This window comes from Acanthopagrus latus, chromosome 11 (genome assembly GCF_904848185.1).
Source record: "Acanthopagrus latus isolate v.2019 chromosome 11, fAcaLat1.1, whole genome shotgun sequence".
NCBI classification, from domain to species: Eukaryota; Metazoa; Chordata; class Actinopteri; order Spariformes; family Sparidae; genus Acanthopagrus; species Acanthopagrus latus.
Window position 1 is genome coordinate 7,051,956 of NC_051049.1, and position 27,928 is coordinate 7,079,883.

General features: G+C 41.5%; 4 protein-coding genes across 10 annotated transcripts in view; 1 reads left to right on the forward strand and 3 right to left on the reverse strand.

The window, feature by feature from the left end:
• Window positions 1-1,858, reverse strand: part of fryl (furry homolog, like) — a 68,209-nt gene extending 66,351 nt beyond the window's left edge. For both annotated transcript variants that reach the window (XM_037113767.1, XM_037113768.1), the window contains exon 1: window positions 1,596-1,858. The gene's annotated coding sequence lies outside the window, so the exon portion shown is untranslated. The remainder of the gene's footprint in view (window positions 1-1,595) is intronic.
• A 970-nt stretch (window positions 1,859-2,828) lies between these two features.
• Window positions 2,829-8,652, reverse strand: ociad2 (OCIA domain containing 2). Of its 3 annotated transcripts, none has more exons than XM_037113784.1 (8): window positions 8,512-8,652; window positions 5,771-5,904; window positions 5,577-5,661; window positions 4,426-4,479; window positions 4,265-4,312; window positions 4,001-4,169; window positions 3,495-3,566; window positions 2,829-3,116 (listed from the first exon to the last, which is right to left on the reverse strand). In XM_037113784.1, exons 2-7 carry the CDS (start codon window positions 5,864-5,866, stop codon window positions 3,497-3,499), a joined length of 522 nt encoding a protein of 173 aa, XP_036969679.1. In that variant the 5' UTR covers window positions 5,867-5,904; window positions 8,512-8,652; the 3' UTR covers window positions 2,829-3,116; window positions 3,495-3,496. The 3 variants fall into 3 exon arrangements, with proteins under 3 accessions (XP_036969679.1, XP_036969681.1, XP_036969680.1); XM_037113786.1 differs by having other exon boundaries at window positions 8,517-8,642; XM_037113785.1 differs by having other exon boundaries at window positions 8,411-8,551.
• A 173-nt stretch (window positions 8,653-8,825) lies between these two features.
• Window positions 8,826-15,394, forward strand: dcun1d4 (DCN1, defective in cullin neddylation 1, domain containing 4 (S. cerevisiae)). Of its 4 annotated transcripts, none has more exons than XM_037113781.1 (11): window positions 8,826-8,962; window positions 10,285-10,355; window positions 10,464-10,503; window positions 10,709-10,796; window positions 11,064-11,152; window positions 11,283-11,353; window positions 11,723-11,814; window positions 11,965-12,073; window positions 12,468-12,572; window positions 13,012-13,114; window positions 13,212-15,394. In XM_037113781.1, exons 1-11 carry the CDS (start codon window positions 8,944-8,946, stop codon window positions 13,265-13,267), a joined length of 843 nt encoding a protein of 280 aa, XP_036969676.1. In that variant the 5' UTR covers window positions 8,826-8,943; the 3' UTR covers window positions 13,268-15,394. The 4 variants fall into 4 exon arrangements, with proteins under 4 accessions (XP_036969676.1, XP_036969678.1, XP_036969677.1 ...); XM_037113783.1 differs by lacking the exon at window positions 8,826-8,962 and adding an exon at window positions 8,988-10,184; XM_037113782.1 differs by lacking the exon at window positions 8,826-8,962 and adding an exon at window positions 8,988-10,076.
• Window positions 14,997-27,843, reverse strand: LOC119028159 (leucine-rich repeats and immunoglobulin-like domains protein 3). Its single transcript, XM_037113778.1, has 4 exons — window positions 27,700-27,843; window positions 27,044-27,485; window positions 23,766-23,935; window positions 14,997-23,606 (listed from the first exon to the last, which is right to left on the reverse strand). The coding sequence occupies exons 1-4, from the start codon at window positions 27,832-27,834 to the stop codon at window positions 23,238-23,240; spliced, it is 1,116 nt and encodes a 371-aa protein (XP_036969673.1). The 5' UTR covers window positions 27,835-27,843; the 3' UTR covers window positions 14,997-23,237.
• Between the last annotated feature and the right edge of the window lie 85 nt (window positions 27,844-27,928).

Genomic DNA, 27,928 nt, shown 5'->3' on the forward strand with positions numbered 1-27,928 from the left:
GCAGTCACCACTGAAATGCTGAGTTAACAGTAAATCCTTGCAGGGGGCAGCTTAGCGAGGGGGCCACCGCGGGGGCAGTTTTCAGAGCTCTGTTTTTCATCCCCATACTCCTCAATGCCATTAATGTCTTACCAGATTATACCAAACACACTAATTCACTGGAATTATGCCCCAGATAATCACAGACAGATAGCTATCTGCAATCTAAGGGGGATTCCCTCTAGTTTGAGCATGTACAAGAGAATAGCATCTGTACTGCCATCAGAAGCTTATCCTGGCAGTGACAAAGGGGGATAAGCCAGTTGTGAAGACTGATGATCTAGTATGCCAGTGCTAGCAAAACATTGCACAGTCTTGTGTAATAAATGCCTGAACTATATGTGCCACTTCACTGCTACACTGCAGCGGTCATCTGACATGCTACACTGCAGCAAAATCAAACACAATTAGATGAGCTAAACTTACACTCAGTATCACCTTTCTTTTAATATGACTAACCTTTCAAATTTCATATGCAAATATGCACAACAAAGTTCGCATTACTCAGAGCACAGTCCAGCCTCCTGTGGGCCCATGAGTGGACACAGAATGACTTTTCTTCTTGTCATTGTGCCCTCGTCTGAAATAGTTTGGATGTCTCCGAACACACAGCAGACTGACCAGATTCCTGTCTGTCTGTATCTAAGTGCCACTGCCTGGGTCTCTACAGAAAACGAACAAATGCTTCATTGTGTGTCAGATGCACTCAGGACGAGGAGAATGAAGTCCTCAGAGGAAGGCTTGATGCAAAGCTGACAGTTGTGCCAACGCATAAGAACCACCATGCTTGGCATGTTATTTCTTAGTCCCTATTAGCATTCATTGATTTTAAGTGTGACTTCACACAGTCAAAGTTGCTCTTTTAAATCGATGACAACAACTCATGTTTACCTCACTGTTTCCTGCCCCAGATAAATCTAGCGCATTCAAAACACTAGGATCACTGAGTTAACTGTGTGCGGGGTTATTTCGATACTGCAGGTTCACATAACATAGCATTTGTTGTCTAACACGAGTAGGCTTTGCTAAAAAGACAAAACTAGGACCAAAAACAGAACTGGCCATGTTAAAATTGGCGAACCCAAAGTAAGGTAACGTTACCGTTCATGGTAGCTTTTGGTTAGCAACTAGCCTGGTGTTGATACTGTATTGAACAAACTGCTAATGCTGAGCAGAGGAGGCTAACTAGCAGCAGCAACTTGATTTAGCTTACCAGTCAGTTGTCAACTATAAGTTTAACGTTCAGCATATTGACGTCAACATATTAGCAACGCCAACAGTCCGGCTAGCTATCTGCCAGCCGTAAAACTAATGACAACAGGAATCCACGAATAAACTTGCGAGGTAGCTAGGCGATTAACTCACACTAGCAGAAGAGCCAAACTCCTTCTTTAGCATGCTACGGCAGCCAATTTTGGTACCTCAGTTGGAAAGCTAACGTTAACCTCAACGGCAAAGTTAATCGCGGAACTTGACGTAAGACAACGTTAACTGCATTAGACAGCATCCGCCGTGTCCTCAGTTACTTCAATATACGCGAAGCTGACATTACTTACAACTTTTGTTTCCTCTCCCTTTAGTTGGGCTAGGTAGCTAGCTTGCAGACGTTCTTTTCATTTGCCGAACAAGCTTCAACGTCCTGGCCCTCCTCCATTGGAAGGATTTGCGTAGTGGTGTGATTTTTTTTTTTCTCCGTCTGTTTCGGCGTTGCGAGAGCTCGATTGTGGGAACGGTCGGCAGCCCCTTTGTCCCGCCTCCTAGAACGCGATTGGCTGAGATGGTGTACGCCTACTTTCAGCACAGCTTTCTATTTCACCAAATACGTGGCAATCCTGAAAAACGACCTGTTGATTGGATGACGTCTTCGGGGGATGACGTTCACACGGGTTCACTTTTTTTCTCCACCGGCGCACACCGGAACCTGCACGAGCAGGCGGGTACTGAGAGGAAAACAGCCACAGTGATGGGTGAGGGCCAAAGCCACATTGTGTGTTGTTTGCTTGTTAAAAACAACATTTTACATCACATTGAATTACTTAATTATCAAAAAATAATAAAACGTGATGAAAACAATAATCTTGAGTTGACCATTTATCATAAGTAGTAAGTAAGTAAGTTATCTATGTGGTATTTTTTAAACAGATCATGTGAATAAAGTATAGGCAATGTACAGTAATACATCAATACACTCAGAATGATCTTATATCTACATCCAACAATAGTATGTTAAAAATGTGTATAAAATATTTTTTATACTGCTGTAAATGCTAAATATTGGAGGTTAAGATGTTATCACACTCATTAGTAAAATACATTTAATTTGCATATTTTGCATTGGTGTAGTCTTTTAATATCATTTGGCCTCTGTGCAGACATCTCACTTCACTGGTGTCACTGATGCACTGTGGATGGGTACCAGTGATTCTGTTGGTGGTTTTAATCACCTGTGGTGCAGCCTTCCTGTCCTAGGCTGTGCACGAACAATGCCAGCTTACGATGTTTCCAATCAGGGTGTTTTCTACTGTTCCTCTGTAAAGTTGGCTGAGATCTTGCTCTCAAATTTACCATTCCTAAATGTCCATAAGAAGTCACATAACTGTTCACCTGCTCCAACTCCGCTGTGCAGACAGGGGTCTGTGTCCTTGCCTCCTTTTTTTTCTAAAATTCAGTGAATTATTGGTAAATATTGCTGAAAACTAATATTATACCCAAGTAATCTTTTTTTTAGCTGCTGTGCAATAGTATATAATAGCAAACAATTAAACCAAATGACGTGCTTTATCCTTCTGTTGCACTCCCAAGATACAAATTTTATTTCTGCAAATGAACTAGTACTTGTTCAAAACCAGGAAAAAAACAGGAAATATGTGCAAATGGTCTATGACTTAAGGGACAGTAGCTCCCTCTAGTGCCAAATCTGTGCATGGTTCCTCCTGAAGGAGTCTGAGTCTGGCATGATGGATCTAACTAGATTAAAAGACACTTTAGACAAATTATATGCACTATTTATAACATAAGAAAAAGCTGCAAATGATAGATCCACACAGTCAGTCAGTCCCGAGGTGTTTGTGAAGAAGCTGAAAGACAAAACAGAAAACATAAACAGTGTGTTCAGGTTATTTTAACAATAGTGTATTGATGTACATAGCTCTACACTAGAAATGCAGACAAGCACTCAAAAAACATTTTTTAAGAAAATTGCTGTTTTACATGTTGTACTACTAGTTTTTATTCATTACTAGCTGGCCAAGTTAAGTAGACTATGCACTAGTTTGCTTCAGAGATGTGTGCTATATATACGTATGCAAACAGACTAAGGACACTGTTTCAACTGAATAGATGCAATAAAGGTTTAGCAAAGTATCTCATCCTGTTTTATGGATTTTTTTTTTTTTAACACAGCGTTTCAATTTTTTTGGAAGTGGTTTCCATCTGTCAACATATGATCCACTCACCTCTAGCTCTTCACTTCTTCTACAGGTGCAGCTTCACCTTTTTTCTTACATTCTTCACACACATGGTGGCATCTGTTGGGACAACACAGTGACATGTAGAGGCATGAGGAAATGTATCATTATTAATGGTATTTTAATCTTTTTTGAGCAGAGGTGTTGCAGCACAAAGATGATAGATTATACTGTTTGAATGGCTCTGGGTGTCATATCGTTGGTTATCAGAGGATTGGCAGGGAATAATTAGCAAGTATTGGTTTTAATTAGAAGCCATTTCTCTTGTCAAGTGTCAACAAAAGAGACAAACATCGAATGTTATGTAAAAGTCATATCTCCCCCAAATTTTCGCCCCTGCTCTTCACATAATCTGTTATTACTTAAACACAGCATCACATGTCTCAAAGATAAACCTCTGCCATGATGATAAAAAGGAACAGGATTTTCTAAAGATATTTAATCCCTACCAAAGACAAGAGTGTGGAACCTTAAAAATTTGGTATACTACCCACCTGTGTCCATGACCAGAGTTCTTGAAAGGTCCACCGCGACGTCCCTCAGACCAGGGTCCAAATCCTGGTCCAAATCCTGGTCCATCCCCAAGGCCAATCTCCTTAAACTTGCCTCGACAAGTTCCAGCATATGATGCTTTCCCTGCTGCATAACCAAGGATCCCAGCAACTGAAGGAGAAAAATCAGAGTTTTGTAGCAATGATTGCTGAGGGATTGTGTACAGTGCTGCTCCACTGAAGTCCAAAATCATGTACGGTGCATACCTGCTAGTTTAGGGAAGGGTCCAAATCTCTTTGATGATTGCCAGATGCCTGCAAGGAAATAAACTTAAACTTAAACCAAATGGGATGATTTCAGATAATGGCTGCTTTACATGCATTGTCCTATATGATGGAGGAAGACGGTTTGGATGTCAGACTATTACCGTTGTAGATGAGACCACCAGTGATGGCCATGCTGCCCACAGAGAAGGGTAGAGCTAAATAAAGACATAGAAAGTCAAATAAGACAATACAGCTGTTGAGTTAGACACATATGGGTGTGTTTGGACTGTAGAAGAATCTAAATCAAGCCTGAATTACTTCATTATTCATACAGCTTTCCCTGACAAACCTAGTGACAGACACACAAAGGTTGATTGTTTAGTGGTTTGACTGATTAAACATTACAAGCAAGGCGCATCAATTTCCACAGATTGATCCCGCCTTGTGTGGCTTGAGTTCAGTTTGACTGAACTTTGTCCTGTGTAGCAAGACTCAGCAGTTCCTCTGTCTAATATGAGAGAATGGAAGGGACTGACTGCTAATTCAGGAAGCACTGGTTTGTTACCATTTCGGGATTACATAACAGAGTCAAGCAGCAGCTGCATGACTGGCGGTAAGTGGAGGGACAGTGATAGAGGTTGAAGACATTGACGTGTTGATACTTAAAACACGGATCATATCCAGTTTGTGGGACCTTAATCAGGGTTTCTTGTCCAAGCTAGCTCCAGTAGCCCTGTGTGCTGTTCACCACTTTGATACATATGCTCTTGTCTGACAGTGGTATTAGAGCTGTGTGGGTGTGTGTAACTGACATTTCCCTAATCTCCTGTTAGTTTTGTCACACCTGTTGGATCAGATCATTTTTTTATGGATCTAGTTAGGTATACTGATGCGGGTGACCTCAGGACACCCCCTGCGTAGCTCCACCCAACCTACACGTGAAATATTACACAAAAGTCTAATCAGCCGAAGGAACAGTGCTAGCAATAATTGGTAATAATTATTAACATGTTGCCTTTGCTAACCTGACACTGCGCCCTCATTTAAGGGTGGTTTTTGAGGCCGGATCAGATTCAACAGGAAACTATGTAAACACATGGCTCTCAGTGAGCAGGGTGTTGATAGATGAGCCCTGCCCCACTGCTTCTACTACAAAAAGACTAACGCAATACACATGCAAGAATATACACAGAGTGGGCTTATACCTCGAGACACTTGACAGAGTGGTTAGCTTGCGTGTCTGCTCCTTTGGTGAAATTAGTAAGAAGTACTGTATGTGTACGTCTTGACCGTGTAGACAAGAGTACTATACCTCTGTACCAGAAGCTCTCCTCCTGGCACTCTTTCCAAGCCTTTCTCACATCATCTCTGTGGACATGATGATCACCCATAGGGCACTGTGACACACACGCACACGGGAGGTTAGGTGTCATGTCTGCAACAAAACTACAATCCCCCATGATAAAATACACCGTTTGTGCAAACAAATTATTTCGTGCCTCTCACCTTCCATTCCCCTCTCCCCGGAGCAGGACCAGGCGCAGCAGCTACTGCTTCCTCTGTCTTCACTGTTATCGTCTGTCCAGTTGCTTCAGAACTCATGATGTTCACGCTTCCAGAGTAGTAGTAGTAGTTTGGATCTGAAATGTGCAACTCTCACAGTCCAGTACTACTTCCCCTCTCTCTGTGCCTCACATCTAAACAGTAGATTGCATTTGCTCCTCCCTGGAGAATGTTTGTAACTCCGCCCCACTTAAAAAAGACAGTCACCGTAGCTATAAGGGCTGTTTCAACATAAAACAAATAAGGTATAAAAATAACTCTCAATATAGATTCAAAATAAAACAAGATAATCGTATAACTTATCTACAAAACACATTTTAAAAGAACAGACAAAAACTGTCATACATAGGTCACGTGACATAAAAGACACACACTATGGTGTACAATGTTCCAGTTTAGACTCACCTCTGTACACCTATATGCACCTTCAAGTAAGACACACCTTTATTTGGTGTGTTCATTTCTTTTATGCCATTCCCAGGCAGAGTATGGGTAAAGGTAAAAGTATTTTTCCAATTTACATGTGCAAACACACATGTTGATAATATTGTAGGTCTATCTGATGGAAAAGTTTCTACATAGAGTGACATTTAATAGAAGCAATGTATCAATATATCAATATAACATATCAATATATATATATCAATATCAATATCTATATCTATATCTATATATATATATATATATATATATATATATATATATATATATATATATATATATATATATATATATATATTTTTTTTTTATTTATTTATTTATTTATTTATTTATTTATTTTTTGAAGGTTACCCTAAATTGAATTCATATAAGCTGACTGCATTCTGTAACTTTACCTATTGTATGGTTTGACATATGACTTACGGTTTGACATATCTGCCTCCAACACTACTGACACATAAATATTTCCATACTTTAAAACTAATCTACTTTTACTGAATCATATTCAAACTAAATATGAAAATATGTTACAGACATTTAATCTATATAGCCTTATTCAGCAGAGGAGAGGAGTATTTACTGTTACTCCTTTAGAGAAATATTCCTACTGGCCAAAGGTCAGAGACTGGCGGCATTACAGACAAAGTTCTTAGAAGTCAAATAATGGTTTATTACCACCAATAAGGTGATATCAGAGCCACCGTTTCTCTCACACTGGCACACATTTGCTGCTTTGCTCAAAGACGTTTCATCGAGATTATCCAGGTTCTTTAGTTAAATAGCAAGCTCTCTTTCCATTACACGTATAATCTGTTTTTATGTTAACTGCTGACTATTAATTCAAGCTATACTAATTCCAAACTATTCTAATTTTATGGCATATAATGCATGTGCCTTCTGCAATAAAGGCATTGCCCAGTAGACTACCATAATTCAAAGTCAGTCTCTTTGAGTTAATGTAACTAGCGTCAGTCCTGAACAAAGAACAGCAACTGTTTCTCCAGTCCAGCCAACTGTTATATCAAATAAAAACACCGCATTTTTCAATTGTAACTATGGATCATTTCAAATTGAGAGCTGCTCACACATACAGTCACTAAACAAAACTGAGCAGCTGGTGATTTAAAAAAAAGTGAAAAGTGGAAAAATAAAGTATTTTTTGATATTATTTATTTACAATAGATTACTGGAGGTGGAGGAAGTATTCAGTTACCTTGTTTAACTAAAAATTACAATAATGAAGTGTAAATATAGCCTACTACATTAAGTGTTTGTGTATGTGTAAGCACAGGGCAAGTATTAAAACTCAGAGTCAGACTCAGTATTATTTGATCATTTTAGTGACAAGTATTAAAACTCAGAGTCAGACTCAGTATTATTAGATCATTTTAGTGATTCGGCTGAACAATTTAGAGCTAATGTTAACAATTTTATATGTTGAGGGGTGGTTTAAATGTTGTATAAAGTATCCAAAAGTCATACTTTGTTAAAAGTACAAGATATCATGTTAAATCATTATTTTGGCAATAGAGAACGTCCCTCATACAAAGAGTACTTGAGTATAAGTATTTAATCAAATAAATCATATGGACTTGCAGCAGAAAAATTGACAGAAATATCAAAAGTACAAGTAAAAGCAAATTATACATATTTATTGTATAGGCCAATCGATTATCGGCCTGGCCAATGATCAGATAATGACAATATTTAGCATTAATTTAATGTAAGCATGCATTTATTTGGTAAGAAGTAAATGTACTCCATCACTGTGAGAAGCAGTGGTCTTATCGGCCATTATCAGCAGGCTGTTTGCTAACTCCACCTTGATCTTATTAGAAAAATATGACTTTCATTCTTTTTTTCCTTTTTTTTTTTAAAGTGTTTTTAATATACTGTTCGACTTGTGTTATCTTCTCCCAGTCCGAAAATTCAGCACAGTTTAATGGCTACCAAGTTAATGTCAATGTTTCTGACGTGAATAATAAGTTGAGGGCCAATAACGTAACTGAAATTTCAGCATATCCGCACGTTTTGATTAGCACGTACGATGTTGGTTCACCTGACAGGATCTGCTCGCTGTGCTCAACTTTATAAGTTAGCTAACTTTAGCATGCTTTAGCACAGGTCCCTCTGCTCACATACCAGACCGCTACTGACGTCTAAACAACCGGGAACAGAGACGTTGAGAGCTGTCGATACTGGAACTGGACCCCCATAGCATCATAAAGTGAGCCATAACTCACCCTACCAAGTGCATCGCCACCAATCTCCGCCCGGCTGAGGTGCCAATGAACGAACCCAAACGGTGCGGCTGCACTGGGGAGGTCAACTTATGACTCAATCGACCAATCAAATTCCATCGTGGGATGGTTTCAGGCTTGCACGAGGAAATTCTGATGATGGACGCGCGCATAGAAATCTCTAGACCAATGAATGACGCAGGTAGCGCGGCCTGTTTGGGAACTCTGACCAATGATATCTCTGTGTGGGCGGGGTCTATTTCTTTTCCCGCCTTTCCGTGACACGACACCTTAAATAGCCAATCGACGGAGAGAGTGGGCGGGGACAAAGCGGGCTGAGTCTCAATCATCTTCCGCGGGCGTGGTTTGCGTTGACAAGGCCCGCCTATTGGCCGGTCTGCGGACTTCCCACAGACAGTTGTATGTTTCATAAAAATGCACTCTGATGCGGCAAGTAAGTAGTAACGTTATAGAGGCTTTTCTGCATCAAATTACGAGCAATCAAGGATGCTGCACAGTCTGTCGCGGAGAAGCAAGCAGACGCTTTGCGGTTTCTGCACCTACTTTTAGCCCGTGGCTCTGTAGGCTTTGATGAGAACGAATGAATTCCGTGCTATTTGCTGGTCTCTTTGTATTTGCCAGTGCTGTCTTGGGCGACAACAAAGGGGAGATAGCCTGTGTAATTTCAGTTGTTTTGGACACAGGGGAGGTTACATTTGACACGGCAGATAACCTGGAGTTATTTTTCGCGTGTGGCGTTAGAAGTGCTCAGTTGAATGCAGCCGACGTTAGCTAAATTCACAGGGTTTTCGATGGTAATCGGTGTGTTGTGGTCGTACTATTAATCGTGACCGAGGATGCACTGTGCGTTTCAACTCGAACTTGGCATGAACGTGGTGCTATCCGTAAATGGGTCAATTTTTGGTCAACTGCGGACTATTACAGAGAATGAAAATTGTGACGCAGTTGTGTAAAACATCTTTCAGTGCCTGGTGCAGCAGCGCTGTCCGGCTTTGCGGCAGCTACAGCAGCTGCTGCAAAACGTCTACGCAGTGCTTATGTGCCATATGATGTTAGATTTTTTAAAAAAACAATATAAAATGCATTCAATCAGTTGGGGTAAATGTTGGGGGTAGAGGGGGTCTGGAAGAAGTAGTTGTTTGTCACAGCCTGGGAATTGTAGTTTAGTAAACCAGCTAGCTCCGACGCTCCAATGGCCTCTTCAGAGGAAATGGACTACAACGCCCATACGCCTAACTCTCTAGATACTTTGTAAACTCTGTGCAAGTTGCGCGTCTGCACTGCTATTTTAGGTATGCAGCTAGTGCTATCTGCTCGGCTGTGTGTGATTTTCAGCCCGGTTTTGGCCTCCAGAAATAAATTAAGATCATCGGTGTCTGATGACAGCTGTCGGACGGGGATGTGTAGATGACATTTGGCGACGAGGTAGCATGCACGATCACATATTTTCGAGTTTGCGTGTCTTTCGAGTCACTCCCTCAATCGGCGTGAGGTATTTTTCCTGTCGTTCTCTGAAAGGCAGACCCTGTAGTAAAAATCAGACGAAGGTAACGTGAGCTGTGTGGAGTCTGTGTTGGTCACCGAGAAAAACTGAAATCATAGCATGTTGTTGTTGCTAAGATGATGTCACCTTCTTGTACCCTTGTGCTAAGCCTGTAAGTCTGCTCAGGAGCTTGTGTGTTATGCATTAGCTTGGATCTTTGATGCTATCTTTATGTTATTATTATTTTTTGTGTGTGTGTGTGTTGGAAATAGATTTTCAGCTGAATTCCCACTTGACTACACTGGCCAGCATCCATAAGATCCACCACACCTTGCACAGGCTGGTAAATACATATTGACAGCTAGTGTGTTTTCATATGTATGCATGTGCCCTGTGTTCACGTGTGACCTGCTCACAAGCACGTGGTGTCATTCTGGATCTGTTTTGACAGAACCTGACGGAAGACGTTGGACAGGATAGCCACCCCTCAGGTAATAACTCAGCCTGTCCTTGTTGTGTTTCATGGTCAGCTTTAACATGGACGGCCATGAATTAAATCACTGCCACAACTTTTTGTCCTTCTGAATAGGATTGCCTGCACTTTCAGTGTCTTTGCATGTTAATCAAGAGAAATAATGTATATTGTCTGCAGTATGTTTTGCTTACTTCCATTCTGTCTTCCACCTCCTTCCCCAGCTTGTTGCTCCAGAGCCATGCCTCCGAGGAAAAAGAGGAGACCCTCTGCTGGAGATGACATGTCAGCTAAGAAAAGTCGTCAGGACAGGTGGGACAGCTCTTCGTTAAGGATTTTTAAATGTTATTGTTTTAAAGACCACCTCACTAGAATGCTGAAAAGTCGGTGTCTGTCTCAAATATGCAGGAGCACTTTTAAAGAATATGCACATACATTTTTAAAAAAAAAAAATTTTTGTCTTTGCAATTGAGAAAACTCACAGGAAAGCATTTTTTCCATAATCACACTGGCTCCTTCTGTTCTGTGTCTGTTGTATTGCTGCTGTGATTTTGACAACAACCCTCTGATCATCTGCAGCGTTTTCAGAAAACACGAAACATCACAAATCCGTGAGGAGGAGACATTTTCGAGTAAAAGGTGCCTTGAGTGGTTCTACGAATATGCAGGTGAGGTATCGTATTTTAAGGCACCGTGCCACATCATCAAACATTCTCGGTTTACCGCCGATCAGTGGCATAGTTTTGTAGCTCCACATGTGCGATTGAGGCTGTATGTTGCCACAACACTCTAAAATAGGTTGCGATGACGTGGTGGGTCCGGAGGGCATGGAGAAGTTCTGCGAGGACATTGGAGTGGAGCCAGAGAATGTAAGCAAGATTTGTTTATTAATTGTGGCTCTTACCACAAGTCTTGCAGTGTGGTTACATCTGTATATTGTTGGTGGGCTCGCTTGTCAGTGTCTCTCTCATGCTGCTTGTCAAGCCGAGCTACTGATGCTGACACTGTGGTAACATGTAATGGGCATTTCTGTTCATTTTTGATGTTCAAATCAAATATGCACAGTTTGTAATAATAATAATAATAATTTTTTAAAAAATCAATCAAGGTTTCCCTCATTCTCTGCTGTCTCAGTTGTTTTTTGTGGATGACATATAATTGACTTGTCATTTCGGTGGATAGATTGACGCATCTTGTACTGGAGGATGTCTGTCGCTATGAAGGTTGTTTGTGCCCAGGTGGTGATGCTGGTTCTGGCTTGGAAGCTGGATGCCCAGAGTATGGGATATTTCACTCTCCAGGAGTGGCTCAGAGGCATGGGCTCACTGCAGTACGTCAGTTATCTACTCTTTATCTTTTTTTTTTTTTTGTATTGTTTCGAAATTGCTGTGTTTTTTTCCTGTCTCGAGTGCCCTCAGTGCTCAGTAGAGCAGGCGTTGAGGAGCAGAGTATGTCTAAGTCACTTTCCTGTTCTTGTCAGGTGCGACTCCACAGAGAGGCTGAGGAACTCGCTCGACTACCTGAGATCTGTCCTAAACGACAGCACCAGTTTTAAGCTCATTTACAGATATGCCTTTGATTTCGCTCGGGTGAGTCCAGCACAGTCCTTTCTGCAAATACCCTCAGTATTGTTAAAACAATTGATGTAAAATACAGCTGATCTCCAAGTGTGCCTGTTGAAGTTTTATTCAAGCCAATGTTCAGACCTCATCTTGATGTTTTGAGCAGGACAAGTTATTTACCTGAAAGCAGCTGTGCTTTCAGGTAAATAACTCACTCTGATACGGTGAATTAACATAAAATGGTTAATGAGGGCATGGTGCAGTGACTGTGATGGCAGTGTTATATTTTAGGAATTCAGCCTGTTTTGTTTCTTAGACAAATGTTTGATGCTAAGGATGTTAATACACTACCTCTCTGTTTAAAGTGAGGTGGACATTTTGCACTGACTTGATGAGGCTTTGGGTGTTTTTAATCGGACAGGAAAAGGATCAGAGGAGTTTGGACTTGAACACAGCCAAGTGTATGCTGGGGCTTCTTTTGGGGAAGACGTGGCCTCTGTTTCCTGTGTTTAATCAGTTTTTAGAGGTAAGCAAACATACAGTAGTTGTGTCTAAGATTGTTTGAAATCCTTTTTGACCCTTTTTAAAATGGTTGAAATTAAAAGGGTTTTGTACTTTAAAGAGGCAATATGTAAGAAGTGGTCATCTGTCAAATTTATACTAGAAACAAAAAAGGGCAGCACATCAACTGCTGCTAACTACTGCTAACTGTAGCTGGCCTTAGCTTGTTAGTTCAGTTAGCCATTCAGCTAACAGTTTGGACTGGAAGCTCAGAGACCAGGGGAATGTTTGCACAGCTGAAGCAGGAGCTTTGGACCATTACAGGCCAGGGCTAGCTCATTAGCATGCTAACTTTGGTACATATCTTTGCAACACAATAAATAGACATCATAATGTCTAGAATGAGAATAATTTGTTATTTATTTTCTATTACTAAAATAAGCTGTTTATTTCCTTTTCTTCAGCAATCCAAGTACAAAGTCATCAACAAAGACCAATGGTGCAATGTCTTAGAGTTCAGCAGGACAATCAACCTGGACCTCAGTAACTATGATGAAGATGGCGCCTGTAAGTCAACACACGGCTACACAGAAATGTGACAGCAGAACGACATGTTGGTGTCACACAAATCTAACTCTGATACTCTGTGTTGTCCTCTCATCAGGGCCAGTTTTGTTGGACGAGTTTGTGGAATGGTACAAGGAGAGACAGATGTCATAGGCGCAGAGTGAAAAGGAAAAAAAATACAGCTGTGACAACAACGACTATGAGAATCAACAACCAATAAGTAAACAATACAAAAATGGTAAAGCAGTGACAGTGGGTGCTTCCTGGTAGAGAAGGGGTTTGGGCTGTGGGTGGGCTAGGGTGGGGGCGCTGGGTTTGCAGCGTTGGTGCATGCTGCCCAGAGCGCGGAGGCGGAGGGCTGCCATTGTGGAGTTATGTTCCCCTACCGAAGTTGCATAGTGGGCAAGCTTGCAGCAATCCCCCAGTGGCATTGCTCTCTCTCACTGTGACATGTCATATTGCTGTCTGTGTTAGGATAACATGGTATCATATGTGGACGATGGAAGTAAAATGGTATAGTGTGGGAGAACCACTCCTCACCCCTTGTCTTCAGCACAGAGAAACCAACAGCAGTGACCATTCATGCATTGTGTCTGAGTCTTAAACAGGGTCACTTTGACCTGGGCACATTTCAATGTTATATATCTGTGCAATGAACTTGAACTTGAGCTTTTCTGGACAGATGGCACTAACGTTTGTTTTTCATATTTTGAGTTGGATAGGAGTTCTTCAAGAAGCACACTGTGTCAAATGGTTGATCGCAGGTTTCTGGTGCCTGTGTTGTTTACTGTTGATTTGTGCCAGTTATTTTGTTTTTGTTTGTTTGTTTTTTCCCCCCTCCACCCCCCCTGCTCTTTGCTCCAGCTAATGCTAACAGTTTGCTAACCCCCTGCAAAGGCTTCAGACCTCATAACACCAAACAAATCAGCATTGCTGCTTACTAACTCTTATTACAGTACAGCGGTGAGCCACTAGTGCTCTGATCAGCATTTATTGGTCTCACGACCAATTTATGTATCTACGTTGTGTAGGTAAGAGTATTATTGTGCCTCAAAACATGGAAGTCACTTTGTGTGTCCCACACACATACCAACAAACCCAAATGTATATACACGTGTGAGAACACATACAACACAAATGCACACACATGCTCATGCACACACAGACACACTGAGTGGTCAGGGATTATTTCAGGATGAATTGAGACTGTTTGGGCTGTGTTATAAGTTGACATAGAGCTAGTTGGTGTCCAGTTTGTCTTGATATGTGACATCTGTTTTTGTCCTCTTTAGTCCACTGATAGTTTCAGGTCTCCTCTTTCTAGTAGCATCTCTCCCAACACTGACAGTGTTAATATAATACAGTGAAAACCAGTTACCCTCTCAGGACGAGGTCCTTAAGGCTGGAGTAGAAAGGTAGGTTTGCTGAAAGCATTGCATTGTACCACCTGTAGGATCTAATCAAATCAATGGACACTGACAGTTCGGAACTGTGTGATGATGCTATGCCGTTCTTTTCGCCTAGTATAATGTTCTCGTAACACTTGTATAAATTTTTGTCTTTGGCTGTGGTGTGAAGCTGAACATCAGATTTAATATTTGCATGCATGCTCCAACAGAGCCTTTTGTGAATGGATGAGATTTTTTGAAAACATTTTTTCCAAACGCGTTTTGGTTTTGTACAGGAATTTGTGCAAGTGTTTTGTGCTTAATTTGATATTCACGATCATGTTCGCTTAATTCTGATGAACAACATGATTGTGTCTATTAAGACCTGGAACACACCTGTAACCTCACGGTGGAACAGGAGTTCCCTCCTGCATTTGCCCCATCATACACATCCTTAGCACATGCTGTAAAATTTTAGGTAGCTGCAGTCAGGATACAGGATCTAATTTTATTTATTGGAAGATCATAACTTGTTTTGCAACTTTTACACCACACTGTCATGATACACATACAAATACACATTTCAATTTGTTGTGAAGATAACACACATCAGCTCATGTATCATTGACATCCACTGCTGCTGAACTGTATGAAAGCCTCTATTGTCATTACAACGTGTCAACCATCAGCATAACATCTATGATTGGAGTAGTTGTTGGATTGCTTACCAAATACTGTGTAGAGGTCAATGTTTTAGTATTCTCCCATGACAATGCAGGAGGATGAACACCCTTGTCCCAACTGTATATATGTATGTAAACTATGTAAGTGTCTATATGTCTGTTTTCACTATAACCTATGTCTATATACATAAATAAAAGGGTTTATTAACTTACTGGCTTATAATTGGGTTCTTTAGTTAATAGTTTGTCCATAACAAGAAAACATTTAGTGCTATTAGTTATATTATCATTGCTGTTGTTATTATTTAGTTGTAATTATCACAACAAATGAAAGATCTGCATCAAATTGTTCAGAGATATGGTTTCATTAAGTTCTCTTAAGTGTATTAATAATGCATGACAAGAAATATTTAGATTCTTGCTAAATTGCTTAGGAAGACATGTTTCTGATTGATAAATATTTGAATGAAGACATTTTTAACAGAAATAAGGCATATCTGAAAAGATAAATATGGTGTCCTCTACTGAACTCTAAAACAGTTTCACACAGTAAGTTTCACACAATAAATGGATAGTATTTACAATTCATTTCATGCTCTACGTAACAATTTGTAGCAATTTACATGTATTATTCACTTTTTTTAATGGCCTTATGCAAGTGTGTTGCAACTTGACGTGAAAAATGAGACCTTTTCCACCTCCCTCTATTGCCTATTCAAGCCTGTGGGCATTGTCTTTAAGTTGTTTAATGATGCTGCACCACGGATTTCTTTGTGAAGGACTCGGAGTCAGAGTTTCTGCGACAGTCCAAAGGATTTGACTCTAGGCACGCTCTCGAGTCCAGTAACATGAACTCTAACGACAGGCTTCAGGCATAACTCCCAATTTCCATAGAGCCCTTTTAGTAAGTGTAAACTAGAATATCCAGTAATTACTAATATTTTCATGATTCAAAAGCAAATGTATGAATTGTGCTTGTTTTGTCATTTTTTAAGATATAATGACTTCTGACTTCTTTATTAAACATGACTAATGTTTGTGTTAATGGGGTCAAAATAGCCTGTCAGGCTTTGCGATGTATTTGAAGAAGGGTCAAGCTCCACTCTGTTCCTGTTCAGTTGAAGATAGGATCTGGTGCCTGCAAACCCTTGTTTCATACTGCTCTGTGGAGACCCCCATTTAAGCTCTACTGCCTCATCTGGTGGTGGTGTTGCTGGAAGAGGAGGTGGCATCTCCTGCATTTGATCAATACCTCCAATGTCATGCCTCCTGTAGTGGGGAATGTCATACCACAAATCTGTCGCTCTTTTCTCAGGGGGCTTGATGTCCTTCTCGGGCCTTTGATTGTAAAAACTGTTGTCAAATTGTGGGTCATCAAATAGAGAAGATGCACCCTTATCTAAATTTTCAGCTTGTGTGTCCCACTTTTGTCTCTCTGATGACATGGCTTTTAGAGCACTGAGGCCTTTACTTTGTCTCCTGTCCTCAGGTACAGCCCTCGAAACGTTATTTAAGCTGTCAGGTAAGTTGTCAGACTTGTCAATAGCTGTGCTGGATGCAAGATGAACGCTTTTTGTACTAAGGGATGAGTAGTTGAAGGAGTCAAGGAGGGAAAGTTCTGGCTGTGCAGATGAAGTTGATGAGTTGATATCCAGAGTTCTCCTCATACTGGAGATAGAAAGGTCAGATGGCTGTCGGCCGATGCCAGTCCACCTTATCTCAGGCGGCAGGTCCACATCCGTGGTGTGTCTGGACTGCTCGATCCTCTTCTTTACAACATCATCAAAGTTCATACTGGGTACTCTCCTTGGAGCAAGAGATTCATCTCTGATCCCCACACTAAGCAAAGGACCTCCTTGTGCAACACTTAATATTTCAGCCCCCGTTTGTCTTTGGTTTGTATGGTCTGGAGTCGGGCTGCTGAAAATTTGACGTTTATAAGTGATGAGAGAGCTGTTTTCTGTCACTCCTAACATATCTGATGGATGTCTGCTTTGTTTTGCGCTGTGTCCTGTCCCCTCATGTTCGTTTTCGCTTGAGGAAGATGAGGAACTACTTGATTCTGATGATCGTGCCTTGATATTCAAATTCCTATTAGTGTGTTGGACACCGAGACTTAGGTCAGGCCAACTGTGGTCTATAGTGTCATTCAGCTGAGATCTTCCCCTCCCTCCTTTACTCTCATTTTCGCTATCGCTGCTGGAGGAGGAATCTTCGGTTTTGGGGAGGCTGTAGGCTTTACTTGATCTTTCTTTACTCTCCACTGAGTTGTCATCTTGACCCGTCAAACTGGGAGAAGCCTTCTCTAGGGTTGTAGATGATTGTGTGTGGGTGATTCCTCCGATTCCTACTCCCCATCTCTTTCGTCTTGTTCTGCTGGTGGGGGAGTCAGGTGGAGGTGATGAGGGCAGATTTGGGGGTTCATTTGATGTGATTTCAAGACGCTTTCTGAAGCGGGAGATGCCGAGATTCATTGTAGCCCATCGTGACTCTAATTCTGGGGTTACCACTGGTGCTGTGTTGATGTTGTCACTTGTTCTGTCCCCTACACCATCTGTGATTACTGTATACTTTGATAACTTGATATCATGGTCTGTCTGTGGACTGAGAGAAGTGTGTAGCCCTGGGATCTTTGGAGACCAATTGAACTTCTTCTCTGTGGCCTTTGATATGGTAGATGAACCCAGTCCTAGTCTGCTATGGTTTTCATCTTCACTATCACTTGTGGAAGAGTTGGATTGTTGAGACCCAAGAGACACACGACTCTGAATCGGATCTGGTTGTGGTGAAGGTGCTTTGATATCAATGCGTCTCTTGACAAGGGGGATACTCATATCCAAGTTTGTCTGGTGTGGATTATTTGTAATTCCCACAGTAGTCCTGTCCCTTTCCACTTTTATAGGTAGGTCTGTAATCTTGCCTTCACTCTCACTACTGCTGGAAGAGTCAGGTGGAGGTGCACTGCTAAGGCCCAGTGGAGGCCATCTTGAATCTGGATGTGGCATTGGTTCTGTTGTTTGTGGGGACTTGATGAAACCTTGAATATCCTCTTCTTGCTCGTCTGAGCTGCTCGATGAGGAAGAGGAACTCACTTTGTTGGCTTCCTCTCTCTTCCCCTCCCTCCCACTACTTACTAATGCCTGAGGAGCTGGTGATGGGGCTTTGATGTCCAAACGTCTCTTGATGCGAGTGGTATTACCAAGATCTACAGCTGGCCACTGTTTTTCTGGATCACGACTCACTGTTTTAGATACTGTAAATGGAAGACCTGCAATTACCAGCAACTCTGGCCTCTCCTTCTTGTGTGTGTGTTGTGTTGTTTCATCCTCACTCTCACTACTAGATGATGACTTGGAAGCCGGTGATGGTGCCTTGATATCTAGATGTCTCTTGATGCTTGTCTTGTGCTCAAGATCTAGGAGAGGCCACCGTGTCTGTGGCTCATTACTTGCAGTATGAGATACTTTAGCGAAAAGACTTGACGTGTTGGTCTGGCCTTGCTCCTGTTTCTTTATTTGGCCTGTTGTTTCAGCTTCACTGTCACTGCTAGTTGATGACTCCAAGTCACGTCTTGGTGCTTTGACAGTAGTTTGAGATACTTTTATTGGAGGCTGTGCCATATTGGTTTGCCATTGCTCCGGTTTCTTTGTGCGGCCTGTTTGTTCAGCTTCACTGTCACTACTGGAAGATGACTCAGAGTCAGGTGTTGGTGCCTTGACATTAGTTTGAGATATTTTAATTGGAAGCCCTGCCATGTTGGTTTGTTTTTGCTCCTGCTTCTTCATGTGGCCTGTCTTTTCAGCTTCACTGTCACTGCTAGATGATGACGACTCAGAAGCTGGTGATGGTGCCTTGATGTCTAGACGTCTCTTGATACTTGTTGTATGCTCAAGATCTAGGAGAGGCCACCGTGTTTGTGGGTTATTACTTGCAGTAGGAGATGCTTTAATTGGAAGACCTGCCATGTTGATCTGTCCTTGCTCCTGTTTCTTTCTGTGGCCTGTTGTTTCATCTTCACTGTCACTACTGGAAGATGATTCAGAGCCAGGCTTTTGTGCTTTGATTTTAGGTTGCCATTCTGTAATTGGAGGCCTTCCCACGTTGGTTTGTCCTTGCTCCTGTCTCTTTAAGTGGCCAGTTATCAGAGTTGGTGATGGTGCTTTGAAATCTAGACGCCTCTTGATGCGTGTAGTATGCCCAAGATCTAGGACTGGCCACTGGCCTGTTGTTTCAGCTTCACTGTCACTACTGGAAGATGACTCAGAGTCAGGTCTTGATGCTTTGACATTAGTTTGAGATACCTTTATTGGAAGCTTTGTGATGTTGGCTTGTCCTTGCTCCTGTTTCCTTATGTGACCACTTTTTTCATCCTCACTGTCACTGCTAGATGATGATTCAGACTCAGGTGAAGGTGCTTTGATATCAAGACGCCTCTTGATGCGTGTTGTATGCTCAAGATCTAGGACTGGCCACTGTGTTTGTAGGTCAGTACTGGCAGTTTGGGATTCTTTCACTGGAAGTCTTGCCGTGTTGGTCTGCCCTTGCTCCTGTTTCTTTATTTGGCCAGTTGTTTCAGCTTCACTGTCACTGCTAGATGATGACTCAGAGTCAGGTCTTGGTGCTTTGATGCTACGTTGAGGTACTTTTATTGGAAGCTTTACCGTGTTGGTCTGTCCTTGCTCCTGTTTCTTTATGTGACCAGTATTTTCATTCTCACTGTCACTGCTAGATGATGAAGATTCAGAGTCAGGTGAAGGTGCTTTGATATCCAGACGCCTCTTGATATGTGTAGTATGCTGAAGATCTAGGACTGGCCACTGTGTTTGTAGGTCAGGATTGACAGTTTGAGATACCTGAAATGGAGGGCCTCCACTGTCCACCTTGCCTAGAATCTGCTTCTTTTTTTGCCCTGTTTTTTCAGCTTCACTGTCACTACTGGAAGATGACTCAGAGTCAGGTCTTGGAGCTTTGACATTAGTTTGAGATACTTTTATTGGAAGCTTTACTATGTTGGGTTGTCCTTGCCCTTGTTTCTTAATGTGGCCAGTTTTCTCATCCTCACTGTCGCTACTAGAGGATGACTTAGAAGCCTGCGATGGTACTCTGATATCCAGACGCCTCTTGATGCGTGTTGTATGCTCAAGATCTAGGACTGGCCACTGTGTTTTGGGGTCATGACTTGCAGTTTGAGATACTTTTATTGGAAGCCTTGCCATATTGGTTTGCCCTTGCTCCTGTTTCTTTGTGTGGCCTGTTGTTTCAGCTTCACTGTCACTACTTGAAGATGAATCAGAATCAGGTTTTGGTTCTTTGATACTATGTTGAGATGCTTTTATTGGAAGCTTTACCATGTTGGTTTGTCCTTGCTCCTGTTTCTTAATGTGGCCAGTTTTCTCATCTTCACTGTCACTACTAGATGATGACGACTCAGAAGCTGGTGATGGTACTTTGAAATCCAGACGCCTCTTGATGCGTGTTGTATGCCCAAGATCTAGGACTGGCCACTGTGTTTGTGGGTCATTACTTGCACTTGGAGATACTTTAATTGGAAGACCTGCCATGTTGGTCTGTCCTTGCTCCTGTTTCTTTATGTGACCTGCTCTTTCAGCTTCACTGTCGCTACTGGAAGACGATTCAGAGCCAGGTTTTTGTGCTTTGATTTTAGGTTGCCATGCTGTAATTGGAAGCCTTCCCACATTGGTTTGTCCTTGCTCCTGTTTCTTTATGTGACCATTTTTTTCATTCTCAATGTCACTGCTAGATGACGAAGATTCAGAGTCAGGTGAAGGTGCTTTGATATCCAGGCGCCTCTTGATGTGTGCAGTATTACCAAGATCTAGGACTGGCCACTGTGTTTGTAGGTCAAGATTTACAGTTTGAGATACCCGAAATGGAGGGTCTCCACTGTCCACCTTGCCTAGCATCTGCTTCTGTTTTTGCCCCGTTTTTTCAGCTTCGCTGTCACTACTAGAAGATGACTCAGAGTCAGGTCTTGGTGCTCTGACACTAGATACTTTTATTGGAAGCCTTTCCACGTTAGTTTGTCCTTGCTCCTGTTTCTTTATGTGGCCTGTTTTTTCATCCTCACTGTCACTACTAGAGGATGACTCAGTAGCCAGTGATGGTAATTTTATGTCCAGACGCCTCTTGATACCTGTTGTATGCTCAAGATCTAGGACTGGCCACTGTGTTTGTGGGTCATGACTTGCAGGTTGAGGTACTTTAATTGGAGGTCTTGCCATGTTGGTCTGTCCTTGCTCCTGTTTCTTTCTGTGGCCTGTTGTTTCAGCTTCACTGTCACTGCTAGATGAAGAATCAGAAACTGGTAGTCTGGCTTTGATATCCAAGCTCCTCTTAATTTGGGGATCCAGCTTGGTTGACTGTATTTTTGGCTCACTGATTTTGATCCCCTCATCCACTTTCAGGTCTTTGATTTCTGCTTCACTTTCACTGCTTGAAGAGGATGAAGGAGCTACAGGTGGTGGAGGTGCCCTGGTTTTTTTACCGTGATTAATTACACCCGAACTGGGTTCACGGAATTTTGTGCGTGGCATGGGTACAACTTTTTTCTGTGTGTCCGCCTCTCTTGTATCTTTTTCTTTTTTGCCTGTGTGGTTTTCCCCATCACTGTCACTGGAATGAGAGGAAAAGGAGCCCTTTGGTCTCCCTGTTGGCCTTTGTGGGTCATATCTGTAATCACCCTGATTAAATCCCAATGAAGGCATGATAGTAACCTCAGGTTTATTGTGGTTACTTTCTGTATCCTTCTCATTCACTGGGTCTAAGTTCACAGTGTATTCTGTCGGCTCACCCTCGCTGACATAAGAGCTGGAGCTGGAGCTGGATGTATCATCCCTCTTCTGTTTATTTGGAGTGGGTGCCACAATCAGTTTTGAGTCATTAAATGACCCATGAACACTGCTGGATCTTGGAGAGCTGCTTCGAACAGAATCGCTAAATTCAAATTGTTCGTCATTCTCCTGCCACAGATCAGAGTCTGTTAAGTTGGGGTTCTTTGCGTGTGGTGACCAATCTGCAAAGGGCTCGGAAGAAAATTCAAGATTTTCACTGCCCTCTGTGGAAATTTGTGGCAGCTCTACTGTTCTGCCTGGCAAGAAGTCAGCTCTCTGCTGAACAGAGCCCTTTGCTAGCTGAGGAGACTTGGGTCTTGTTAGGTCTCTCTGGGTTATTCTGTCTTCTTTCCCAGAGAGTGAAGAATCTGATGATGAAGAGGAAGATCTCCTTTTTTCCAGCTCATCAGGGTCTGGGATGTGTTCGAACTCTATGTTAAGTTTGCGGCCTGCATTGGAGAGATCTCTCCGGTTTTTCTCTGGACTACTCTGCCGTGAGCTGCTCTCACTCTCTGAATCTTCAGCTGTATGCCTATCCCTCTCAGCCTTTGCTGCTTCACGTTCAAACACTGCATCATCATAGAGGCTTTCCTGATCACCACTGGCTACAGTATCATAATATTGTACATTGGTGTTTTCTCGAATGTCTACATCGCTAAATGTGACTCTCCTTTCCCTACGAGAACTAGGGACTTCTGGTTCCTCACCATTGGAGTAGGCCTCATTGTCATATTGTCTTTGTTCTACGTCTGAGGCGGAGTTGGTTTCAGTGGACCTTTTCTTTTTGGTGACCCTTCTCCAAAGAATATCTATATATGGTCTCGCCAGGACTCCGATGATGAAGGCTATCAGAAACGTGATGAAAACAGACAGACACACAGCCAGAGCCAAGTTACACTGAGCAGCTCTCTGATTTCTTTCTTGACCTATCCTGTTTGGGGTGCCTTGCGGTAAACTTCTTGGTTTTCTTCTATTACCTTCTATTTTACTGATTTGGAGGTTAAAAACAGATCCAACTTCATGTTCCTCAGACACACACACATACAGTCCCGTGTCTCTCTCTGTGATGTCAGTGATGAGCAGATCATCCTGAGGTCGGCTTGCAGATGCTTGACCGCTGGGTGTCCACCACACTGAGTCTACAATACAGACAACATTAACACGCAGTTGGCCTGACACACATTGTTATATTATGTATGGATTAAGTTATTTTACACATTTTTTTTTTACTATTACCTTGTGCAGAACAAGACAGCAGTATCTCAGACCCACTGTAAACCGTCACATCTTGGTGGAGCTCTGGTCTGTTTTCACTGCCAAAACAGTTCAGGTCATCCTCCTCCAACTGCAGAAGGTCTCTGCCCGAGTGGACGGAGGGGGAAGCACACACTACACTCCAGGACCGCAGGCCTCTGCTGCTATCATAGGCCAGCCGCCTTCGGAGACTGCGCATGCTGCAGTCACATTGCCACCTGTTGCCATCCAGCCTAACATCCGCCCCGATGTTACGCAGAGAAAGGTACGTCAGAGGATGAAGACTGGTCAACATGTTGAAGCTCAGATCGAGGACCTTTGAGTGGGACAAAATGTGGACACTAGTGGACAATAGATCTTGTGAATTGCTCCAACACTTAAAAAAAAAAATCTTGAATTAAAATTTAGTCTTTTAATTACCAAATGTTCTTTGCATGTTTAAAAAGTTAGATTTAAAAAAAAAAAATAGTGTTACCCGCAGCTGGGCTAAATCCTGGAACATCTGTGGATGGAGTCTTGTGATGAGATTATGTTGTAGGTGGAGCTCTTTTAGCTGCCAAAGAGGGCTGAGATCCCCTGGTTGGAGGGTCGAGATCCTGTTGAAGGAGAGCTGCAGAACCTGCAAGGACTCAGTAGCTTCCAGCCCTGGATTGCAGAAAACACAGAGCTGTAATCAGAATTTAACAGTAACCATAAAGTGCTAGGAATGTACTATATGTTAAATGTCTGTTTCTTCTCAACCCTGTGCTTGTTCACCTTCATCACTGTGATTTTCAAGGTGAAGAACTGTTTATTTTTAGCTATAATGTGTGTTTGCAGTACTACAGTGTTTTCAATGCTGAGATTAAATAATGTAAACAACATCCCTCTCTCTGGACTTCTGAATAGTTTACAGTTTAATATGAAATGTCTGACATGAATATCATTTGAGTTTTAATCCAGATTCCTGTTTTAATTTCACTGTGAATACTCTTACAATATGACTAATAATGGGCTTAGATTTTTTTCTGTGGTGCTCACTCTCCCTGCTGCCTCCCCCTGCTTTCACCAGCCAGAGACAATCTCACTGAGACTGCTGGGCTGAAGTAAGTCACTGTGGGTCTGTGCTTCATTAGAGAGGCACCGAGGGCTCTGTGAGCTGAATACCAAACAGGAAAAAAAGTCTATGACTGTCAACACAGCTCTTGCTAAGTAAATGGGCTGTCCACACATGCCTTTAGAGGAACCATAGTGAATGCATTTCTGTGAAACACACATAAGTTTCAATCAGGCGGAAGAAAATGCTCTGAATTAATATGATTTGAGGGAAACTGTCTAAGTTGTACTGCATGTTTACACCTTTGTGTGAGCCACTGGAATGTCAATAAAAGTTGACAGGCTCAAGGGTGTACAGTCTCATTATCTCGGGAGGTTTAATCATTTCTAAGTGGAGCAAAGTACTAAAGATAATGTATATCAGTTAAAGGGTCTTTGAAAGTGACAATCAAATGAAAGGACATTAACAGCAACAGCACACACCTCGGAGATTTATCCTACTATAAACGTTTAAAAAAAGAATTTGCCTAAAAACACTGATTTTAAGAATTTCAATTCCATATAAATTTTGCATCAAATTCCATGACATAAATTCATTATAAAGGGTCACATTTTAACGCAAGGTTTACCTGTCATATTAAGTCAATGCTCATGAATAAGCTAACTAGATTTGTGATATATTACAGGAGACAGAATAGCTGATTTGAAATAAAACATATGTTAATGTAGAAGTTCCCCATAACTTTATAGGTTGTAATTGAATATAGAGTTAAGTTCAAGTTTGCATTAATTTAATCAGACTTAGTTATTGAAATATACCATGATAACATTTTTAAAAAAAAAAAAAAATTTTGCATTTGATTAAAGCTCTGACGTTGCTCTTTTGTAACTGTAAATGGAAAGTGCACATTAACTAAGAATACTTACAGTCACTACTTAAGGCAAATCAATTTTTGAGTGTATGGAGGAATTTCTAGATCTCAGACTACATTTTTGGTCTGAATTTGGTGAACAACATGCCTCCCAGGGTGGATCTATCCTTCAGGTCCTTCAGGTGACTCATGGACATTTCTCAACGACACACCAGAGGGCAATTAAAGGTGTGCTCGAAGTTGACTGTGCAACTATACTATCAGATGCCTAACCTTAAACGCCCACACACTAAAGAATGTCTTTCAAAAAAGGGGGCCCCTGATTACTAACCTAAGAGTTCAGATTCCTCTAATGGGACACAAGGTAAATCACAATATGCTAATTGAGACCTAAAGAGGACTTGCTTCACTTAATTCAAGTAATGTTCTTATCCCTAAGTTCTGCTTTGTTCATGAAAAACTCGATAGTTTAACTTTTTTGGCCTGGAACATTTATTTAGATGACAAAGTCAGAAGGGATTGGAAGCAAAATATATAATATAATTTGGGTACACGCCCGACAATAAATGTTTCATTCAACGAATTAGCTTGTAACATATAGGTGTGGTCTATAAGTCATTATATGACACTGTGCAGTATTGTGATGACTGTACTGTTCTGATTCAAGTCTGTGGTATCAGTTCCCACTTTAAGCTTATAGCACTTTTAGTGGCTAATGTTTAGGATATTGTGATAAAGTGTGTGGAATTAATACATTACAGTTCATGCGTAAATATTTTAATTTGACAATTTGACTTTATATAACATTTATGAGGGAAATACTGCTATTTTTGTTCAGCTACATTGTTGAAGAGTGATAGTCACTAGTTATTTATCCACATTACAGTACGAAGTTACATAAAAAAATATAATGATACATTTATAGAGCGTGATTCATTTTCATAGACTTAACTACCCATAATTAAGTAATTAAATCAGATCCATCATGACCACTACAAAGTGCTGCTAACTTATGAATGGATCAGTAATAATGATCCAATAATAGTAAAACATGGACATCCATAATTCTGCTTAATTCTTAATACTAAGAGTAAAAAAAAAAAAAAAAAAGTAAATTAGGTGTTTAAAGGATAAATTCACACCAAAAAAAACCTCTAAAACATGAAACATTTCTGGAGCTTCACAGATAAACTGCGTTGGAGCATTTTCCGAAACAACTGAAGTAGATGGGGACTTGTTTTTCAAAAGTTTAAATAAACAACCGGAAAAACAAAATAAATGAAATGTCTCCATACAGCTTGTCGAGCTTGAGCCAAACCTCTGGAGGCCCCGAGATCACAAATTGACTTGAAAAGATGTTATTCACTGTAGTCGCTAAGCTAAAAGTTAGAACACACACCCTGTCTGAAGTGGCTGACAAGCTTGACTACATGTCCAGGGTGCAAATAAAGCCTTATAAAATACATTTTGGAGAAATGGATTATGCTGGACGAGCTTCAGTTGTTTGGGAGAAATGCAACACTGTTCTGATATGGAGCTCCAGAAATGTTTTGTGGACTTCAAAACTTAACCGGCCCTTCTATCGACATGGGGATGATTAGATAATGACTGAATTTCCATTTTGGGGTGAACTGTTCCTTTACATATTTCTATGCTGTGTTCCAGCAACTTTGTGTTGTATTAATAAGGGCAGTCCGGGGCAAGTTTGATCTCCTCAGAATTCATCACAGTTCAAAATGTTTCGATAAAAGATGATTATTGAGTTTTGGAAGAGACGCTTTAATGCACTGATGGTTTTGTGACAGTGATTTATATATGACTGTATGACCACTTCACACTGACTCACCCTCTGGGAGTTCCTCTAGCAGATTCCTCTCAACAGATAGCAGCTGCAGGGTGGGGGCCCACGATACACATCCATGTCTGCTCCAAGGTTTCAAGCCATGTAGCTGTCTCCCCCTGACATGACGGCCTGCCGAGTCTCTCTTCATGCAGAGAGACAAGCGTGTGATACTGTTGTTTCCCAGCCATACATTCCTTAGGTAATGATGCTGCCGGTCGAGTGTTACAGAGACAAGGAGGTTGTGAGACAAGTCTAGCTCGGTGACAGAGTCCTGGATGTGTTGGGGTACCAGGGAAAGGCCAGAGGAGGAACAGTTCAACAGGGGGGCTCTCTGACAGGTGCAGGGCTCCGGGCAGGCAGGCAGGGGAGAGGAGGAGACGAGCCCCGAGGAGACGAGGAGCAGCACAGCAGCCACGAAGGGCCACTGAGCCACTGCCATCACAACCTGCCCTGAGGGTACACAGGGTACACATTGAGACCATCAATGACTGCTCAGAGAGTCACTCAAAAAAGAATTAAATCAGATCCATTTTTACCTAAGACAGAATCATTATTTAAATCAATAAATCAAAAATGCATCGCCCTTCATCACTTGGTCATATTAAATCTAAAGAAATCCATGATGACATACAAACAGTAAATTAAAACATCAAACTCACCTGTGTTTCCACTCTTTCCAGCTGCTGGAGAACTTGTGACTCTCTTTTCACACCGAGTGTTGTCAGCCGATTTGCTTCGTCTCCAGCAGCTCTGATCAAAGTCTGAAGAGGATTTTGCTGCGTCCAGCTGAACATGCACCTACCTAATTATGCTATTCAGTGATTCATTCAATCATTTACATGTCTAGTTAATGTCTTACTGTTACTGTTTTCCTCTTCATGTATGATA

What these genes read in the sequence shown, in the direction of transcription:
- ociad2 (XM_037113784.1), bottom strand. Translation starts at nt 5,866, where the DNA reads ATGAGTTCTGAAGCAACTGGACAGACGATAACAGTGAAGACAGAGGAA. An exon ending in GGAGAGCTTCTGGTACAGAG is followed by an intron (nt 4,480 to 5,576) that starts GTATAGTACTCT and finishes GTCTTTATTTAG; the next exon opens with CTCTACCCTTCTCTGTGGGC. An exon ending in ACCCTTCCCTAAACTAGCAG is followed by an intron (nt 4,170 to 4,264) that starts GTATGCACCGTA and finishes TTTCTCCTTCAG; the next exon opens with TTGCTGGGATCCTTGGTTAT.
- dcun1d4 (XM_037113780.1), top strand. Translation starts at nt 9,909, where the DNA reads ATGACAGCTGTCGGACGGGGATGTGTAGATGACATTTGGCGACGAG. An exon ending in ACCACACCTTGCACAGGCTG is followed by an intron (nt 10,356 to 10,463) that starts GTAAATACATAT and finishes CTGTTTTGACAG; the next exon opens with AACCTGACGGAAGACGTTGG. An exon ending in AGAGGCATGGGCTCACTGCA is followed by an intron (nt 11,815 to 11,964) that starts GTACGTCAGTTA and finishes TGTTCTTGTCAG; the next exon opens with GTGCGACTCCACAGAGAGGC.
- LOC119028159 (XM_037113778.1), bottom strand. Translation starts at nt 27,834, where the DNA reads ATGTTCAGCTGGACGCAGCAAAATCCTCTTCAGACTTTGATCAGAGCT. An exon ending in GCTAGAGGAACTCCCAGAGG is followed by an intron (nt 23,936 to 27,043) that starts GTGAGTCAGTGT and finishes TCTGCAATCCAG; the next exon opens with GGCTGGAAGCTACTGAGTCC. An exon ending in AGGATTTAGCCCAGCTGCGG is followed by an intron (nt 23,607 to 23,765) that starts GTAACACTATTT and finishes TCCCACTCAAAG; the next exon opens with GTCCTCGATCTGAGCTTCAA.